This window comes from Rana temporaria, chromosome 7 (genome assembly GCF_905171775.1).
Source record: "Rana temporaria chromosome 7, aRanTem1.1, whole genome shotgun sequence".
Lineage (NCBI taxonomy): Eukaryota > Metazoa > Chordata > Amphibia > Anura > Ranidae > Rana > Rana temporaria.
In genome coordinates this window covers 151021155-151042337 of record NC_053495.1, presented here as the reverse complement: position 1 = coordinate 151042337, position 21183 = coordinate 151021155, and the positions used below count along the sequence as shown (strand labels likewise).

At 43.1% G+C, this 21183-nt stretch overlaps 1 protein-coding gene across 2 annotated transcripts in view; it reads left to right on the top strand.

Annotated features, from left to right (window-relative positions):
* LOC120945764 (dimethylaniline monooxygenase [N-oxide-forming] 2-like) overlaps positions 1-21183 on the top strand; it is a 46842-nt gene that overhangs the window by 6243 nt on the left and 19416 nt on the right. For both annotated transcript variants that reach the window (XM_040360145.1, XM_040360144.1), the window contains one exon: positions 985-1173. In XM_040360145.1, coding sequence (XP_040216079.1) covers positions 985-1173 — 189 coding nt within the window. The remainder of the gene's footprint in view (positions 1-984; positions 1174-21183) is intronic.

Below are 21183 nucleotides of genomic sequence, written 5' to 3'. Positions count from 1 at the left end.
CCAAGCAGGAATTAAGGGAAAATCTGAAACAGCAGCAATTAAAAGCGAAAAGGAGTTCTAGTCACCTCTTATTCTACAAATTAAAAACATCTATATTTCTGTCTGTGCTGTTGTAAGAAATGTACCCATTCTTTATGTTTGATGATACAATAAGAATATGCAAAGATAAATTTCTCAAAATTTCTCTAACGGGGCACCGGATAGCCATAAAAACCCAACAATGGTTCTAATCCTTCTTCTGTTTTTCAACTGAACAACCATGATTTTGATTTTATAGTGCACCTGTACCTAGATTATGACAAATAAATTATTTACATATTCTTAACAAGCAGGAACAAAATCACAACAAGCCTTCACAGACCTATGTAGCTGCATGTATAATGGAGTAGTTCATCCTCAAGATCACAACAGAGACTACAGAGACTATGGCCACATGTACATGGACAGTTTGGCTTGTCTGCATTCAATCCTGGCATTTATGGGAACCCCAGGGAGCACAGATGCAGCATCTAGTCCCACTGCGGGCAGCTTGTTAAAGCCTATGACAGGCTGAAATATAGTGCATGGAAGTTTGTTGCAGCTGGACGCTGTATCGAGTGGATAATATATCTTCAGTTATTTATGCCCCGAATGCAGGAATTCTTCATTCCTCTATGCCTCTGCTGTTGACTTTGATGATTACTTTTTTTTAAAGTACCAGTGGTTACAGCTGTGAAGGCAACCTTTTTTTTACTGCATGTTAAGAAAATTTTATAACTTTAATTTCCATAAAATGCTTGCATAAACTTAGCAGGCATTTTGCTTTTGGGAGCACTAAAAATACCTTCTTTTTTTTTTAGCATAGTGGACCCAAAAGAATATTATGTAAAAGTATATGCATTTGTTTAATTTTCAGTGTTTGATTTTAAGATCTGCCCAGAGTTCTATTTATCTATGTTTATTACTGGTCAGTGGCAAGTTCAATGTTATTTATTTTTACCTTAGCCAGAGGTGGAAGATGGCAGAGCCAGCATTTATGAGTCTGTTGTTACCAACACCAGTAAAGAAATGATGTGTTACAGTGATTTTCCCTTCCCAGAAGATTATCCTAACTTTTTGCACAACACCAAGGTGGTGGCGTACCACAGACAATATGCTGAGAGGTTTGGCCTACTAAAATACATACAATTCAAGGTATGTAAGTAATATATGCCGTATACAAATTCATATAACTTAAAACCAAATGCAATTTCAAAGCCAATTACTGTACTACTTTTGTTATGCCCCTTAAAATAATATCTCTTTTTCAGAGAGTTAATACAAATATGTCTGATATTATGCTGCATAATGTGGAATTTAATTGTTATTTTCATATATTTCTCACTCTCCTTACATTAAGCAGACCTAATGCCCCGTACACGCGATTGGAATATCCGATGGAAAAAGTCTGATGGACTTTTTCCATTGGATTTTCCGATTGTGTGTAACACCATCTGTTTTTTTTCATCGGAAATTCCGATGAATTCCATTGGAGTTTAGATATAAAACATTGTGATGCATTTGCCTATATGTCTCAGTTTAATGCTCCCTGCTAGCCATATGGGTAGAGGTAGAAAGGAATTTCATGTGTGATTCATTCCTCTAACAGGTTATTGAAGTGCTAATGTCCCCTCACTATTCTAAACGTTAATTGATCTATTGTGTTGTGTGAAGAAGATCTGTGTTTACCCTTAAAAGATGTGTATTGTATCATCAGGCTAAATGATTAGAGAAGTAGTATGTTAATTATTCTGATTGCTTCAGTGTAGTAATTAACTCCACTGATGTCTTTATCTAAAGAAATGTGTCTGCATGGTCGGCTCCGACTTGTCTCCTATAATCTGTATGGGAAACCCCACTGTGTGAGGGGGGCGTTCCTAACAGGTTGTAACCACATATAAGCTGAGTTTTTGTGTCATTAAAGTCTCTTGTTCCAGCATTAAGCCTTGGCATGTGTGGCTTATTATGGCGATTCCAGGAGGGGATGTTCTTGTATGGGGAGAAGGGAATGCTTGACAGGGATATCATTCTAATACCGTCACAAATGGTTGGTAGCAGCGGGATTTTCCCTTCTATTCCCCTTTACACCCGGATTCCAAGCAGACACTGGAAGAACTACTGGAAGTTCGTGGAAGGATTGCTAGCAACAAAACCAAGCGGGTCATCATAGCAGAATTAATGGAGCTAGACCAGGAGGACAGGATTGCAGCAACGCCAGCAGTACAAGAGATGGAGACACCAGTGATTCAGGAGGAGTAATCGCCAGCCAACAAGCTAATGAGAGAGAAGCTAGCTTGGTTCGGTCCCAACCTCAAGAGCAGATGTGGTGCTGAAAGTGATGGACCTGTTAGCGAAGGAGGCTAAACAAATAAGAGACGCAGAGCTACAGTTAAAACTGGCAGCAGTCCAACAAGCAGCCGCACATTCTCCGAACAGTGAGTACAGCACAGCAGACGCAAGGAAGATTCCGTTTAGCGCTTTTAAAGCTTTTGATGAAAAGGACTGTGAGATTGATAACTACCTGGCAGATTTTGAGCGACAATGTAACCTGCACCGAATAGCTAGAGGAGAGTGGGTTGCAATATTGTCAGGCAAACTGTCAGGCAAAGCTTCTGATGCTTTCCGGACCGTGCCAGATCAGGATATCCATAGCTACGCCCGAGTTAAAGAAGTGCTCCTGGCTCGTTATGCAGTAACCCCAGAGTCCCACCGACAGAAGTTCAGGGACTCACGCAAAACCACGAAAGACTCTTACGCGGAATGGGCATGCCAGTTATCCCTTTCGGCCTCTAACTGGGTTAACAGCAGCCAGGCCACCACCGCAGAGGACATTTTGCAACTAATGCTCCTGGAGCAATTTTACAATCACATCCAGACGGATGTCAAAGATTGTGTGAGAGATCGCAGGCCCATGACTCTACCAGAGGCCGCGAAGTTGGCGGATGAATATGCGGATACTCGCAAGACAAACCAGGTCACACCACGGGTACAACCTTCACGACCAACGGTGCCCTCACACCCACCAGCCGCTAGATACCAACCTCCTAACAGACCGATGACATCGAGCCCTCGCTATCCACGCCAGGAGGACAACGAACAACGCTGCTTCCGGTGCAAACAGCTGGGTCACTTCAAGCAGAATTGCCCCATGAACGACAACACCAGGTTAAATTGGTCTCAACCTGGGTACCGCCCACCAGCAGCAGCCCATTGTGTAGACTCGGCTTGGTATCTCCAGGAGCTGGGTCCGGAAGAACCATTGGACACCATTTACGAAGTCCTCACGGTACAATCTGGTATTACGGACAACAGGGAACACCATTGTCAGCTGGTCATGGGCGACAGCCATGAGACGGAGGGGCCCTGGAGGGAGCTGGGCAGAAAGAGGCACCGCCGGCTACCCCCCAAGAAGAAGAGGTCCTGGAAGCCGTATAAAAAGCTGACCTGGGAGGAGAAGAAGCGACTGGAGGAGAGGGAGTCGCAGCGGGCATCCCAGATGCGGGCCGGGATGTTCACCAAGGGCCCACCAGTGGCCCCTTACACCACCACCCGGTTCCTGATGATGAAGGACCACGTGGAGAGCCTGCAGGACATGAGCAAGCAGGAGCTGATCCGTGAGTACATAGAGCTGGAGGAGTGCATAAGCCGCATGGAGGAGGAGAACAACCACCTGAGGTCACAGCAGGCTGACCCCCCCAGGCTCCATGAACTGGAGATGGAGCTGGAGAAGCTCAAAGAGGAGAACCGGCGGCTGCGGAGGGAGCAGAGGGTGGCTGACCCTATGGGGCCCTGATTTCCCCCCCCCCCGAACTCTGAGCACCATTGCTACAGCATTTCAACAAATATAACTTTTTCTTTTATGAATCTCCTGTGATTGTCACTTCAGAGCCATAACCTGCCCCCTCCCATAGCGGGACACCTAGATGGCGGCGCACAGACCCATTCGCCGTCTTCACACTGACTTCTGGTGACTCTGCAGATCACACAAAGACTTGGGGACTGACCGGCGTGTGATCTGACGACCCGGTGACATAACTAAGTCGGAAGCAGTTGCCAAGGGAGGTCAGTTACGCCAAACGGAGTTAACCTCGGACTAAAAGCTCTGAACCCGTCAACCCTACTGGACCAGGAAAGGTCCAACCGGGTTTGCCGGAGCAGGGAGAAAAAGGGGGGCCATTGTGATGCATTTGCCTATATGTCTCAGTTTAATGCTCCCTGCTAGCCATATGGGTAGAGGTAGAAAAGAAATTTCATGTGTGATTCATTCCTCTAACAGGTTATTGAAGTGCTAATGTCCCCTCACTATTCTAAACGTTAATTGATCTATTGTGTTGTGTGAAGAAGATCTGTGTTTACCCTTAAAAGATGTGTATTGTATCATCAGGCTAAATGATTAGAGAAGTAGTATGTTAATTATTCTGATTGCTTCAGTGTAGTAATTAACTCCACTGATGTCTTTATCTAAAGAAATGTGTCTGCATGGTCGGTTCCGACTTGTCTCCTATAATCTGTATGGGAAACCCCACTGTGTGAGGGGGGCGTTCCTAACAGGTTGTAACCACATATAAGCTGAGTTTTTGTGTCATTAAAGTCTCTTGTTCCAGCATTAAGCCTTGGCATGTGTGGCTTATTATGGCGATTCCAGGAAGGGATGTTCTTGTATGGGGAGAAGGGAATGCTTGACGGGGATATCATTCTAATACCGTCACAAACATGTTCTATATTTTTCTGATGGAATTCCGTCAGAATTCCAATGTGATTTGGCCAGGCAAAAGCCTGATCGTGTGTACGCAGCATAAGTTTCCATTTTTCACCCTTGCTGCCTTCCAATATCTTAACAACGAAATATTCAGCCAATCCAAAGTTGTGCCTGAACACACTTCCTTGATCATATTAGCACATATTTGTTTATTAACAAAGCCCTGTGGTCACCACGTCTGTGCCAAGATGGAGATCACATGGTTTTGATGGTCTCCAAAGCCATTAATTACCATGTCTGCCCTGTAAGATGACCACGTGGCATTGTTGATGAGCAGCAAATGGCTTTGTTTATAAATGGAGCCATGTCAAGGGCAGCTGTCACTGTATTTTCAAAATGCATTTCTTAAAAAAAAAGATAAAACTGTTAAAAATAAAAATTGTTACAATAAGAGACTTTTTTTTCTATTTTTATTTTGTCCATTTGCATGAAAGAGTTGGGGTTCTTCTGTTTTTGAATATCTAACCTCACATCTCCAGCTAATGCGTGGCCACTTTTTAAACACAAGAACAGGTCTAGAATAGTTTAAAGGAGCTAATCTAACCCACCATTTAGGATCCATTGCACCAATTAAAACACCATTACATAGATTTACTAAAACTGATGTACTGTAATCAGAAGCTGGTGCAGCTTTTGCATGGTAGCCAATGAGCTTCTAACCTTGTTCAATTAAGATTTGGCAATAAAACCTGGGAGCTGATTGGTTTCTTTGAAGTGAGGCAGATTTTGCACTCTACAGCTTTAGTAAATAAGTCCCCATGTCTCCTTACCTATTGATGCCTAGAGCAGATGTTAAGTGAGTCTAGCAACCACGTTTGTTGCAGGTAACTTTTAGGAATAGAGTTGGTGGAAAAGGTTGAAAAAAAATGGACTGGGGAAAAATGTTAGTCCTGATTTAAAGCCAAGAATGAAATGTAAAATGTTGCAGCTTACCAGTCCTTAGATGTTATGGCCACATTACCTTCTTTTTTACAAGTTTATTTTTTTTCCTCATTTTCATTTCTGAAATGACAACACTCATGCCCTGCACACACGATCGGTTCATCTGATGAAAACGGTTTGATGGATTTTTTCATCAGATATCCGATGAAGCTGACTTTCATCAGTCTTGCCTACACACCACCATCAGTTAAAAACCGATCGTGTCAGAACACGGTGATGTAAAACACAACGACGTGCTGAGAAAAATGAAGTTCAATGCTTCCGAGCATGCGCCGACTTGATTCTGAGAATGCATTGATTTTTAACCGATGGATTTACCCACAGACGATCTTTTTTTTAACCATCAGATCATTTTAAAACAGGTTCTACGTTTTTTCACCGATTGGGCCCACACATGATCGGTTCGTCTGTTGAAAACGGACTGTTTTCATCAGACGAACCGATCGTGTGTACGCGGCATCACTTACCCTACTGTATTTATGGAGAGAAGCAGCATTGTTACCCTGGAAAAGGCTATAGAAGCCTATTATTTTTGTCATGATACAGAGGGGCGAGGTTCTGTAGCCCCTAAAGGTTTCTAGGAAGAATGTAACCAATAGGACTGCAGCACATACCGAGAGCACAGGAAGTTATCAGCTGCCAAGATTATTGCCTAGATCAACATGATTTTCACCTGTCAAACAAATATGCCAAAATACTTTTAATGCTATATTTGCCAGGGCAAAAAAGAACATTGTTAGACTTTATAGTAACCTTAAATTCTGTGTAAAGCTGACCTACTTTTACCATGGCTCTTATTTCTACCCTGCTATTCTTTAAAGTCTGGGGCCTGTTTGTTGTAAAGATTTAAATGAAATCATATGTGAAAGAAACATTGGAAGAACCAGTTTGGCGGTGAAATTACCTATTGGCACTACTATATTTCATAATAACTGTGCAAATAAGGATTTATTGTTCAAAAGGTGTGTCTGTCCTAAATAGTTGGAACTATCTCTCCCTCTTAAATCTGGCTGAAACTAGTTTGTCTGTAGATAGCATATATTACTATCCAACACGGCCTATGGAAAGTGTATTTTTACCTTACAAAATATTGCAAACGATTTGATGACAGACCAAAGTGTTTCGTTTTTGATGTTCAGAAAGAGATTGGGTTATGCCAACCCTATAAGTTAAAGCATATGTCCAAACATTATACAAATTTACCCTCAAGCCTCTTATTCCCCCTCTAAATCATGTACCATCATTTTTCCTTTAGTGAGAAATAAACTTTTATCACTCCCAGTCACATCATCAACAAGCTTGTACACATCTTGCAGAGGCAGTGGCTCAGCTTCTACTGATGGAGGAACACAAGAATAAGTAGCTTTATTTTAGTCATCTGACTGTTTTTTTCAAATCTCATTGGACTTAAAGCAGAGCTCCAGGCTCCTTCAGAATTGTTTTTAACCACTTAAGGACCGGACCAATATGCTGCTAAATGACCCAAGGGGTTTTTACAATTCGGCACTGCGTCACTTTAACAGACAATTGCGCGGTCGTGCGACGTGGCTCACAAACAAAATTGGCGTCCTTTTTTCCCCACAAATAGAGCTTTCTTTTGGTGGCATTTGATCACCTCTGCGGTTTTTATTTTTTGCGCTATAAACAAAAATAGAGCGACAATTTTGAAAAAAATGCAATATTTTTTACTTTTTGCTATAATAATTATCCCCCAAAAATATATCTAAAAAAAATGTTTTCCCTCAGTTTAGGCCAATACATATGTGTCTACCTATTTTTGGTAAAAAAAATAGCAAATAAGCGTTTATCGATTGGTTTGCGCAAAATTTATAGCGTTTACAAAATAGGGGATAGTTTTATTGCATTTTTATAAAAAACATTTTTTTTTACTACTAATGGCGGCGATCAGCGATTTTTTTTGTGACTGCGACATTATGGCGGATACTTCGGACAATTTTGACACATTTTTGGGACCATTGTCATTTTCACAGCAAAAAATGCATTTAAATTGCATTGTTTATTGTGAAAATGACAGTTGCAGTTTGGGAGTTAACCACAGGTGGCGCTGTAGGAGTTAGTGTTCACTTGTAGGGGGGTGTGGCTGTAGGACTAACGTCATCGATCGAGTCTCCCTATAAAAGGGATCACTCGATCGATACGCCGCCACAGTGAAGCACGGGGAAGCCGTGTTTACATACGGCTTTCCCCGTTCTTCAGCTCCGGGGAGTGATCGCGACAGAGCGGCTATAAACGTACGTTGATGTGCCTGTCCGTGCCATTCTGCCGACGTAAATGTACATGCGGCGGTCGGGAAGTGGTTAAAGTCAACAGCTACAAATACTGTAGCTGCTGACTTCTAATATTAGGACACTTACTTGTCCACAAATACAGCAATGTCTTAACCTGAGCTGATTTTTCAAACGGCTATCGGGTGCTTCCGCCACTATCTCAGCTAAGAGGTAACCGGCAGTGAACCCTTGCGACTTCACAGACAGTTCCCTACTGCTCCAACGGCGAGGAAAGGGGAGGGGAGACGAACTTCTGGCTGAGGTTGCTGCGACCAGAGGCGGGACTGGCTCCCTTTGAAACCAGGTACTTGCTCACTCCCCCACCCCCCCCAGAAAGGTGCTAAATTTGGCAGTGGAGGGGGAGGGGGAAAACATTTGTAGCTTTCCCATTTGGATGGAGCTACGCTTTAACTGAAAATAACTGTAATTGTTTTGTTATATAGGTATCCTTATCCTTGCATAATTTGCTTTATAAATTTAGTTACTACTGTGTGGGCATGTTCTGGGGGAGTCAAGGCAACATCATTGTTTTCTATGGAAGAAATACATGTATGCATGTGTATTGGGACATAAAGTGTGAATGGTGGGGCCCTGTAATCCACCAGGTAGGGTGGACAACCCCAGTAAAGATTTCAGTTTATAAAAGTTGAGAAAAGTGGAAAAACAGCACTGAACCCATAGGGTCATCTCACCAGTATTGATATCTTAAAGTCAAAATAGGGAAAGCCATCAACTCCATGTCCATATCCAAATGTAAACGTTTATTGGTACATGTAAAATGATACAAGAACTGATGCATTTCGTCACACCGCCTTGGTCACAGCATTTTTTCTGTTATCTTAAAGTATTGGTGGCAATGTAAATGATCTGGTTGCCAGACAGGCAGCTTCTACTCCAGCAGATCTCCACAGTGTCCTTGGCTTATCGTGTATTGTGTAAATAATTGAAAATTGTGCTGGCAGGACCAGAAGTGGTTCATGCCAGGAATGGTGTTGTGCGATAATGGCACTAACCTTCTGTCCGCCCTTTAACAGGGAAAGTTGACACATGTGCTGTGCCTGGAACATGTCCTCAATTTGGTGGTGTAACGTTTCTTAAGCAGGTACCCAGGTTTGCAAGATCTTCTAATGCAGACCAAAAGAGTCTGTAGCCATTTCAGGCGGTCATACACAGCCAGTGTTCCATAGGCTGAGATTCAGTGGGAATTCCACCTGCCTGCAAACTGCCTGATTTATGACATGCCCACCAAGTGGAACTCAACTTTAGCAATGCTGCAGCAGCTGCACATGCAGCAGAGGGCCATCAATGAGTACCTGTGTGAGTAAGGACAGGCTTAGGGAAGCTTGGCTTTTTTTTCCATGCCAATGCCTGCTGATAAAGAATGCATGCACTGTAATGTCATGAGGAGGCGACAAGGATGGTGAGCCGTGACAATCCCTGCATCAGTGACACTATACCTCTTCTGTTCCTGCTGGAGCATACTCTGCGTGGCATTGTGGACAGGAAACTTGAGGCAGAGCAGCGGGAGGAAGAGGAGGAACTTCTTTTCTCTCAAGGCCCACTTTATGCAGATACCATTATTGCCATGCCACAGAACACAAAAGAGGAGAGGGAGGAGGATTATGGCAGTTTTAGAGGCATTGAAGCAGAAGAAGATGTATGTCAATCTTTAGGAGAGGGTTTTCAGTCCCCAGAAACTGGGAGCAATATGTGGCTGGAAGGAGACTGTTCCAGATAGTGTAATCTTCAGTGACCCCAAAGACTCTGCTTCTCACGCCTCCACAAACTTGCTGTGCATGGGCTCCTTTATTCTTTAAAGCCTGTGAAAGGACCCAAGAATTCACGTGTCATTATTGGTTGGCAACTCTCCTTGACCATCATTACAAGGGGGAAGTCTCTGAACTCATCCTGCCCTCACAGAGGAAGCATAAGATGAAATATCTTAAAGCCACCTTAAAGATAAGTTTATGTAACACCTGTTCTCCTCAGTAAACTTCTTCTTGCCTGAATCTTGCCCAGGTTGTTTCAATTAGGTTACCAACTGATAGGTGGCTAACTTCCACCCCTCAGTGTCCGGTTACCTCGATCCCCGGTGGATTGTCTAGGCCCTGTTGGACCGCCAGCCTCTCATTGGCGCTCCTCAGACGGACTCCCCACCGAACAGCTATCTCGCTTGGGATCTCCTCAGAATTGGGGACCCAGTCGAACCACTGGGGCCCCCTGCCACAGCTTCAGATGTTCAGGGCCAACATGGGCCCGGAATCGGGAACACTGTGTGACACGCGCATCCCGGCCTGGTAGGCCGCATCGCCAGGGGCCATGATGTGTGGTCACCCTGAAGGTGGGTGCCACACCCGGAACAAAAAAGCCCCTGCCTAATGGAATCTGCTCCAGAAGTAACTTCACCCAGCATTCCCCCCGTGAGGGAAAAACCCTCCTGATTGGCTGCTGGCAAGAGGCACCCCAGCCTGAACTCCACTGCTGCCACCTGCCGCCCCGGGGTGGAAAAGCACCTCAGGAACACAGAATGAACCGACAGTACAGCCCAGCTGAAACAGAGGCCTAATTTGTACAAATCACCTGGATGAGAGCTAACTAACTCTCTCATCCCCCTTAAATTTAGAATAGGACCTGTACTGAAAGTACACAGGCGCTACATATATATATATATATATATATATATATATATATATATATATATATATATATATATATATATATATATATATATATATATATATATATATATATATATATAGTATATACACAGTATCTAACAAAAGTGAGTACACCCCTAACATTTTTGTAAATATTTTATTATATCTTTACATGTGACAACACTGAAGAACTGACAATTTTCTTCATTGTAAAGTAGTGAGTGTACAGCTTGCATAACAGTGTAAATTTACTGTCCCCTCAAAATAAATCAACACACATCCATTAATGTCTAAACCACTGGCAACAAAAGTGAGTACACCCCTAAGTGAAAATGTCCAAATTATGTTAAATTTGGTGTTATTGCTCTCACGCTCTCATACTGGTCACTGGAAGTTCGACATGGCACTTCATGGCAAAGAACTCAGAGGAGCTAAAAAAAATAATTGTTGCTCTACATAAAGATGGCCTAGGCTATAAGAAGATTGCCAAGACCCTAAAACTGAGATGCAGCCCGGTGGCCAAGAATGGTCGACCAAAGAAGTTGAGTGCACATGCTCAGCGTCAATTCCAGATGTTGTCTTTAGAAAATAGATGTATGAGTGCTGCCAATATTGTTGCAGAGGTTGGAGGGGTAGGGGATCAGACTGCCAGTGTGCAGATCATACGCTGAATACTGCATCAAATTGGTCTGCATGGCTGTTGTCCCAGAAGGAAGCCTCTTCTAAAGATGAAGTAACAAAACGCCTGCAAACAGTTTGCTGAGGACAAGCAGACTAAGGACATGGATTACTAGAACCATGTCCTTTGGTCTGATGAGACCAAGATAAATGTATTTGGTTAAGATGGTGTCAAGCGTGTGTAGCACCCTCTACCATAGGTAGTTGCTAGAGTGAGGATTTTTGTGAGAAAAGCTGTCAGTGCAGGTAAATTTAGGCAGGCGTATGCTTCAGGCTAGGCCTGCTTGTTTTAAACTGGGGGCAGGGAGTGGTTAGTGTAGCAGTGGGTGTGACCACCTGTGCTTCAGTGCTTGGGTGCCTCCCCTGCTTCCAGGGAGAGTGTTCTGGAAGACAGGCAGGGTCATGAGCTGGAGTGACAGGCAGCTAATGTGAGGAACCCTGATCAATCCCCACTTGGTATTGGCAGGGGGCAGGCCTCCCATATAAGCTGAGGTAAAAGCTCACTGGGGAGGAGTTGTCTGCCAATAGATGTGGAGAGTCCTAGATAGCAGCAGGGGCCCCATCCCCATCCCCATTTGGGAGGGGGGTGCGAGGCCCAGCAGAGGAGCCTGGGAGAGCAGGGGGGAGCCTCATCCTTACACAGTCATGGAGGAGGTGTCTTGGAACAGAGGGGCTGCAGAAGCTATTGGAACGGATGTCCAGTTAAAGTTCTCCATCATGGACTCGGGGCAGGTGAAGGTCGGCGAATGTGACACAGTGGATGTTCTGGAAGAGACTTGCCAGGGGAGCTGGGTGCAAGGCCAGAGGAGAGACTGTGGGATTTGTGTCAAATCGATACGGCCTGCGGACGTAGGATTTGCAGGTCGGGCTAGCTGGGATAAGTAGTCCTTCAACTAGAGCTGCTAAATTACTAGGCCGCCGGGAAGAGGTACTGCAGACCTCTGACCTAGTAACTACACAGCAAATTACAACCAAGTACAACTTATTACAGCCAGCAATCTGGGATTATTCAGAGTGATCCCTTTTTTCAAGTGAAGATGAAGGGACAGGAAGACTGACAGATTACATTGGAAGTTTTGTGCAGGAGGAGAGAAGTCCTGGGAGCAACAGTCTGCAGGAGTTAATGCAGAGGAGGAGCAATAGTTTGCATGGGTTATGCAGGGAAGTGATTGTAAATGTTATGCCGCGTACACACGATCATTTTTCAGCATGAAAAAAAGGTTGTTTTTCAGCATGTTGAAAAAACGAAGTTTTTTCCAACTTCATCATTAAAACGATGTTGCCTACACACCATCGTATTTAAAAAATCTAGCAAAGCGCGGTGACGTACATCACGTACGACGGCACTATAAAGGGGAAGTTCCATTCGCCTTTGGGCTGCTTTAGCTGATTCCGTGTTAGTAAAAGACGGTTCGCGCTTTTATGTCTGTTACAGCGTGATGAATGTGCTTACTCCATTATGAATGGTAGTTTTACCAGAACGAGCACTCCCGTCTCATAACTTGCTTCTGAGCATGCACAGGTTTTTTACGTTGTTTTAGCCCACACACGATCATTTTTCACAACCCGAAAAACAACATAGTTTAAAACGACATTAAAAAATGCAGCATGTTCGATTTTTTTTTTGTCGTTTTTCAGAACCTGAAAAATTATGTGAAGCCCACACACGATCATTTTAAATGACGTTTTTGAAAAACGACGCCGAAAAATGATTGTGTGTACGCCGCATTAGAGTTCATCAGTTCTTCTAGGCTCAATCTATTTGTTCAATTACTTAAATATGATGGCAAAGCAACTTGTTCTATGGGCATCACATACTTCCTTTCTCCCAACCAAGTTATATCCTCCAATAAACAACAACAAAACAATGCAAATGACTGTTCATTGTCTCTGAGGTGATAGATGGATGTCTGGTAGCAGGGTGATATGGTGGATGTTAGTAACTAGTAGTTTCACTTAGGGGTGTACTTACTTTTGTTGCCAGCGGTTTAGACATTAATGGCTGTGCGTTTAGTTATTTTGAGGGGATAGCAAAATTGCACTGTTAAACAAGGTGTACATCCACTACTTAGGAGCACATACTTCACTGTCCATCTTTAGTCTCCTGTCACACATCAGCGTGACTAGGCCTCACTCTGAATAAGTCCTAGTGTCCTTTCTTATAAGCCCTTTGTGGGCCAGGGTCTGCAGTACCCCTCTGGGGTAGCAACTGATTTGATAGAGAAGAATACATGTAGATGGACTACTGATCCCAGCAAATCCGATTGCAAATCCTGTCCGCCCTCCTGATTGGAGTGACTTGACACAAAACTCCCAAAGTCTCTCCCTCTGGCTCTAGATCCAGCTCCCCTGGCATGTCTCCTCTAGAGCTTTCCACTGTGCTTTTCACTCACCGACACCTGTCCTGGATCATTCCTGAATGACTTTACTCCAGATGTGCTGACCAACTGTCCTTCCAGCTCCTGTTCCTGGACACCTCTCCATGACCGTGTAAGGAGAGGCTCCCTCCCAGCTCCCGAGCTCCCCGCCAGAGGTACACCCCCCCAGAAAGGGGGATCCCTCAGACAGTCTAACACTCCATCATCCAGTTCACCCAGCTGACAACTCTCCCCCCAGCAGGCTGACCAAGGGTATATATAGGAGGCCTGCCCCCTGCCAATCCTAGTTGGGGATTGGTCAGGGCTCCCACATGCACCCCATGTCACCCCATGTCACTCCAGCTCTCTGCCCTGCCCCTTTTCCAGAACCTTCTCCCTGGAAACAGAGGAAGCTCCCAAGAGCTGAGGCACATGTCAGTCACCTACTGTTGCACTAAACCACTCCCCTGCCCCCAGATCAAAACAAATAGGCCTTGCTCACAGCATAGGCCTGCCTAAATTTACCTGTGCTGGCAGCTTACACAAAAACCTAAACTAGCACCTACCTACCAAAGGTAGAGGGTGCTATACATGCATGGGGAATACTGCATTTAGTCATCATCCAGGGGGTCCAACGGGGGTGGCGCTACACTTATAGAACTGAAGTTTCAGTCTTCATATGTTTAGTGAACACAGTAGGCTAATGCCCATTGGTATTGTAAAAAATCAAAAATGCCAGCCTTTTTAATCTATTAAACTAAAATAATGTATACAGTGATGAGGACTCATTACTTAATTGATATCCTGAAAAACTCAGGGGTAAACATTTCTGCCGGCTGATTTCAAAATCGATATATATACATAAGGTGAAACAAATGCTATCAAAATCAGACTACATGATGCTCACCTTCCAACGTTCAACGGCCAAGAGGATGGCTGCCGTATGAGCAGCTGCCTTTATTTTTAGCATACAAGCACAAAATGCATTTTCATTGGTTCACAATTAAACAGAAACACCCATTTCACCCACCCCCTGTGAGTCCATCATTGGCATGAAGCCTCTCATTGGCCAGTTCATAGAAGGGATGGTTTCAAATCTCACAAGTCCATTTCATGTTCTTCTTGAAAAATCCATACGTGTCATTCAAGCATAAGAAAGTTCCTTGTCAGCTCAGCAAAGCAGACCAGTTTACATAGAACACAGTTTACATAACATTCCTTTGGTGGGCTGCAGACAGGATGTGGGGGGGGAAGGGCAAAGTCAGTTTCCTATAGAGAATCCACAATTGCTTCTCCAATATGAAACATCCAGGAAAGGCTTAGAGTGGAGAGTGGAAGAGGATTACATCTGTTCTTAATAACATGTCCTTGTATGGTCAACCTTAAGTTCCAAGATGTACTTATAACTTTAAAACACCTATCTCTTCATTTCATTCCTGATATGACAAAATCGTTATCAAGGAAAATAGGTACTAATATGATTTCATTCATGCATATACATAGAAAAACCCAATTCAAAAACATCAATATAAACAATAAAGAAAATATCAAACATTATTAGTGGTTCTGATAACAAAAAGAATAAGCTCATCTTATCAAATAGGCATTATTACCAAAATCTATCACAATCCCCCCTATAAGGTCTATTTGAGAAGTAACGTCCCTACATTCTCTTTGTTATTCTTAACAGACAAGGACGGTAATGGAGGACACGGTCAATATAACAAAACATTATCATAACCAATATAAACAGAAACAAAATTGCTATACTTGAGCACAAATGTGTTATCACCCAAAATATTGTCCGCAGGTGTAATTCCAGATGCACCCCCCTTGTTTACTAATATCATGTATAAGGCCATCATTTTATACAAAGTCATTTGTGAAGTGGCCTCTAGGTGTTCAGTAATATACTGGAATGCATTCTTGTTTATAGTTAACAAACCTCTATTGACCATTGCAACCATAATTTATCCAATCTACATTTACATTACTAAGTTAAATTTCAGAAAAGCATCCGTTCCCACCAAATTACTATATTTCCCTTCATTAGCATTTTAATTTTATATTGGGCTCTGTCCTAAATATTTTATTTCCTAAAGAAACTTTATTTATTACATTACACTAGTTTTCAGGACTGATCATGCAGCATGAATATTCTTGTCGCATGTCTGTTTAAACAAACATAGCAGCCTTTGGTTCAGTCTTAAAGATTCACTGTATCTCATAGGGATCCTTCTACAAAACACAACTTCCCTCTCTGACTGAACACCTTCGTCACTCCAAAACCTGGAAGATGACCCTTTAATCCATAAATATGGCTGTATCATACCGCATAATCTATCCATGTATTTTATTTTTAAACTATTTTAACTTTTTTTAACTTGACTTTTCTTAAGCTATGCAGATTAACACCATATTTCATTCTCTTTAATATGACACCCTCAAAGTAAGGTATTCTTCAAACCAAATGGTGCAAAAACCCACAGTTTAGTAACATATGAGAGAAAGAAAGAATGAGAGAGAAAGAAAGAAAGAAAGAAAGAAAGAAAGAGAGAAGGAGAGAGAGAGAGAAAGAAAGAAAGGAAAAGAAAGAGAGAAAAATAATATTTTATTAATAAGGGCTTTCTTTCAGATCTTCTAATGATTGTGTACAAATTACCTTTTATTATAAAAGAAAGATTTACCCTATAATAGGCTTTATAGTCTACTTAACATAAACTCTGATATTTATTTATTTTTCCCTTCAAACTTGGCAAAGAGCCATTGTAAAGCACAGCAGCTGAGGATGCTTAAACTGGGTGTCGGATTTCAAGCTAGCACTCACTCCTGTAAACCACCACAGCCTGTAACCTGATCTGCTGTTAATGACCTCTAAGGGAAAACATCTGTCCCCCCCCATGCTTGGAGCAGATTGTACAAGTTTTAGACCATATACAATCCAATCGAATTGCATCGTTTTTCTCATTTTTAACTCTTTTTCAAAAATTTTAAAACATATTTGGTTTGTACATCTGCCAAAAATCATGTACACCACATTATAACATGACATTCCTTAACTTCCAATAGCGACAAAAGATCGCTTAGAGGACAAATCTCATGAAATCCACTGACCAGTCCCTGCGCATGAACCGACCATTGTTTTCTACTGATAAAGTCACTCATAATTACTCACAATCTATATTTTATCAGAAATGTCATTTTATAATAACTTTTAACACTTGTTTATTTTTTAATTTTATTTTTACAATTTTTATAATAATATTTTTTATAAAGTTTTTTAGATTGAACATAACTTTCATATTTTAATATTTTTCTCTGGGGAACCTTATAATAAACCAAACCCAAGTTTAGAATCTGTTGTAAACATTGCTCAAACCTCAACTTATTAATTCTTACAACCAGATCTGTAGGATTTCAGTTAAACATAAAATACCATGTTGTTTACCATTTACTGAATTGTATACAATTCTTCACACAATCTCAATCAACAATTTTCCCATTAAACCTTTGTTCTAATCCCATGCATGTTTTGACATGTCATAATACATTTTCAGTTGTTGGGGTAAACATATTCATAAACATTTACAGGCAGAATTAAACTTAATTATCTCATTAGAGAACTTCTTTACACTCTGACATTATTTAACTAATTACCCCATGTAACCGGGACCCCCCTTTGAGATATTCCAACCCACAAACCCCAGTGGTCACAATCCCATGTATTTGAAAAAAGATATATAATTTCAATCAGATTTGGGCGGCACAATCCATAATATCACTCATCTTCCAGAGAATATTTTCGAAGGAACCTTTTAATCATCACCCAGGGGATATTGGTAATTATCGGTACCTACATCAGAAATGCAAGAAAAAAACTCGTACAGGGATATTAGTTACCTATTTTCAAAAGCGGTCACATAATCATAGCTCATAACAATCTAATCTAGAGACTGTCTCAAACAAGATTTCAGAAAGGGATAATGTATTGAATGCTCCCCCCTTGGGGCCACTTACCCACTTAACCCTGAGGATGGCATGGCACAGCATGTGGAATAAAACCATTTAAATGTACTATGTAAAATGTTCTACTGTTCCAATGTGATACCCAGAATCTCATCATCCCTCATTTGTGACTTGTGAACACAGCTTCTGTAGTCATGAACGCCAGGATTTACACACTCTCTCTACCGCTTTTGGGCACCCCATGGGGTCAAGGCATTGAGGTCGGGGCACACAGGACAGCAAATGAGCGGATTCTACCTTCAGGTAGGTCTGCCACTCCCATCTACATCATTCTCCTCCCTTACGTGTCTGTCCAGCGAAGTGGCATTGTAGTTACCCCCCCCTGGACAGACTAAGGAGGGCATGAAGAAGAAGGCCCGTGGGCCGGAGGGCACAGAATCCAGTATGGGCAGCGGGCAGGAGGCGACACCATCTGCGTTCAGAACGAGGCAAAGCCTTCAGCAGGGAAGAGCATCCGGGCAGGCCCATGCTTCCTCCAGCGGGGCATACAGTTGGGCAGAACGTGAGGGGAAAGAAGGGGCACGGCCTCAAGCAGTCGGGCGGGGCCCATGCTTCCAGCAGGCATCGTGGGCAGAACATGAGGGAAACGAAAAGACAATAACAGGCCCTGGGTATCACATTACAACAACCAAACTGGCAAAAAGCCCTCTATGTATCAAGTCAAAATACAGTGCATGGCATCGTCAGTGTAAGTGGGCAACCCCAATTAAAAAGGATAAAAAAAACAGGACGGGCTGCTAAACTAAGCCCAGCACCATTAGGAACAATTGCTTATTATGTGTATCAAATGTCTGTTCCATATTTTTTAAACCTCAGGAGAAATATCCCATTATTTACTGATTACCGTTTATTAATTGCGACAAAGCAACTGAAATCGTACAATCTAATGGACATAGACAGTGCAATATCCCAAGGCAACCTTTTGTTAAAAAAAACTCTGTCTTACAAAAAAAACTGTCTCCTAGGTTGTCGTCCCTGGGGGGGGGAAGAGGGGGGCTATCCTCCAACTTGCAAATGTGGCAGAGCTCAGGGCGGGCAGGATACGGGGGGTCTGGACCTCCCACATTCCTCACACACCCAGTTCTATCCCCCCACCAGGGAGGGGGCAGGAGTATATATTATATCAGGGAGGCATCCCAGAAATATAAAAAAAAAACAGCAAAAATAATAAGCCCCACTGTACACATAGATTCGGATATAAAAATAGTCTGCGTTATCCCAAAAACCCCAAACTTCTGCGAATCAAAAAGATACACCAGCAGCTGCTGAGATTTTGAAACAGACAAACCACGACATATATACACACATATCTCACAGTGTTCCTCTCAGACTGGCAGCAAGGAGAGGGGGGGGGGGAATTAAAGAGAAATCCTGCCCAGCAGGGAAAGAGTTAAAGGGGGGGGGAGAGGGGAGGGGGCCATCACTGCCTGGTTACTCCAGCAGAGAAATCTGAAACTCCAAAAAAAAAGTCTGCTGATAAAACTCCACACAGCCAGGTTACGCTGGAGAGGGGGGGGAAGGAGGGTGGGAGGGAAAAAGGTAAAAAAAAACTGGCTGCAGAGCGTGTGTGCTCGTCTCCCATTTAAAGTGGGCTGCTAACAGCCCTCAGAACAAGAATGCATGTAAAAAAAACGCACGGACAAACAATGAAACAACACAGAACACACAAAACACACGGCTCGTTCAGCCCCCCTGTCTGCAGGACGCTAATTCTTAACCCCTAACCCCAAAAATATGTAGCAACCCCCAATTTAACCCCAATTTCACAGAGTGGGCTGGCATCTGGGACACATCCGGGTCCCCCTCATTACCACACCCTGTTTTCTTAACCCCTAACCCCAAAAATGTGTTTCACAGAGTGGGCTGGCATCTGGGACACACCCGGGTCCCCCTCAGTACCGCACCCTGCTTCCAGCCCCGGTCCCCCCAAGGTAACCCCAATTTAGGTAAAATAAAAAAAAAGAAGAATCCCATAAAGTTTAACCCCAAAAATTAACCCCAATTTCACAGAGTGGGCTGGCATCTGGGACACATCCGGGTCCCCCTCATTACCGCACCCTGTACCCCTTAAAAAAACTCCGCCTTGAACTGCCCTAGTCAAGGATCTCGGCTCACCAAGCCAAGCAACTTACTGATACACCCCAATTTGAATCCCCCCAAAAATACTAGCGACCCCCAATTTTTCTCAAGCCAAAAGCCAGCGCTACTCGCTTAGGCCAAAGCAACCCCCCAAGTTAATTCCAGTCCCCCCTCAGTCAACGCTCGTCTTAGTGACTGACACACCCTGTACCCCTTAAAAAGGAACCCCCTTAAAAAAAACTCTGCCTTGAACTACCTTAGTCAAGGAACCCCCCAAATCCTGACCAACCGTGCCAGGCCAAATCTCGACTCACCAAGCAAAAGCAACCCCCCATTACTTAGCTAACCCCAAAAACCTCTTCATTCAGACCAGACATATGGACATGGGCATACTGCCACCCTATCCAGGGACAGTCATGCACACATAAACATCTCCACCCCAAGACACGCTTACCATGTGTCACCGGCTCAGGACCCCTGAAAGAAAAATACTGTCCGCCCACAGCCTACAGACATAGACCCCTGAAACAGTCACATTCAAACTAACACAACACTTAAAACAGAAAAACACAAACGTCAAAGAAAGACATTAAACAGAAAACAAACGTCAAACCAAGACATTAAACAAACGTCAAACCGGCAGAAAGGGACATAGATGGGTTATCTATTTTTGCTCAAGAAATCTTTCCCCCATCTTTGATTGGGTGAGGCGCAGCACGACCGAAAGAATGAAGTGCGTCTGCACGGAAGTAGAGCGCTGCAAAAAAACGCAGCCATGGAGGTGATCAGTCACCATCCGTACAGACGTACCCCACCACATCCCGGGGTGCTGCATCTTCCCAATAGAGCAAAACAAACGTTGGGCGGCCAACTGATGAGGACTCATTACTTAATTGATATCCTGAAAAACTCAGGGGTAAACATTTCTGCCGGCTGATTTCAAAATCGATATATATACATAAGGTGAAACAAATGCTATCAAAATCAGACTACATGATGCTCACCTTCCAACGTTCAACGGCCAAGAGGATGGCTGCCGTATGAGCAGCTGCCTTTATTTTTAGCATACAAGCACAAAATGCATTTTCATTGGTTCACAATTAAACAGAAACACCCATTTCACCCACCCCCTGTGAGTCCATCATTGGCATGAAGCCTCTCATTGGCCAGTTGATAGAAGGGATGGTTTCAAATCTCACAAGTCCATTTCATGTTCTTCTTGAAAAATCCATACGTGTCATTCAAGCATAAGAAAGTTCCTTGTCAGCTCAGCAAAGCAGACCAGTTTACATAGAACACAGTTTACATAACATTCCTTTGGTGGGCTGCAGACAGGATGTGGGGGGGGAAGGGCAAAGTCAGTTTCCTATAGAGAATCC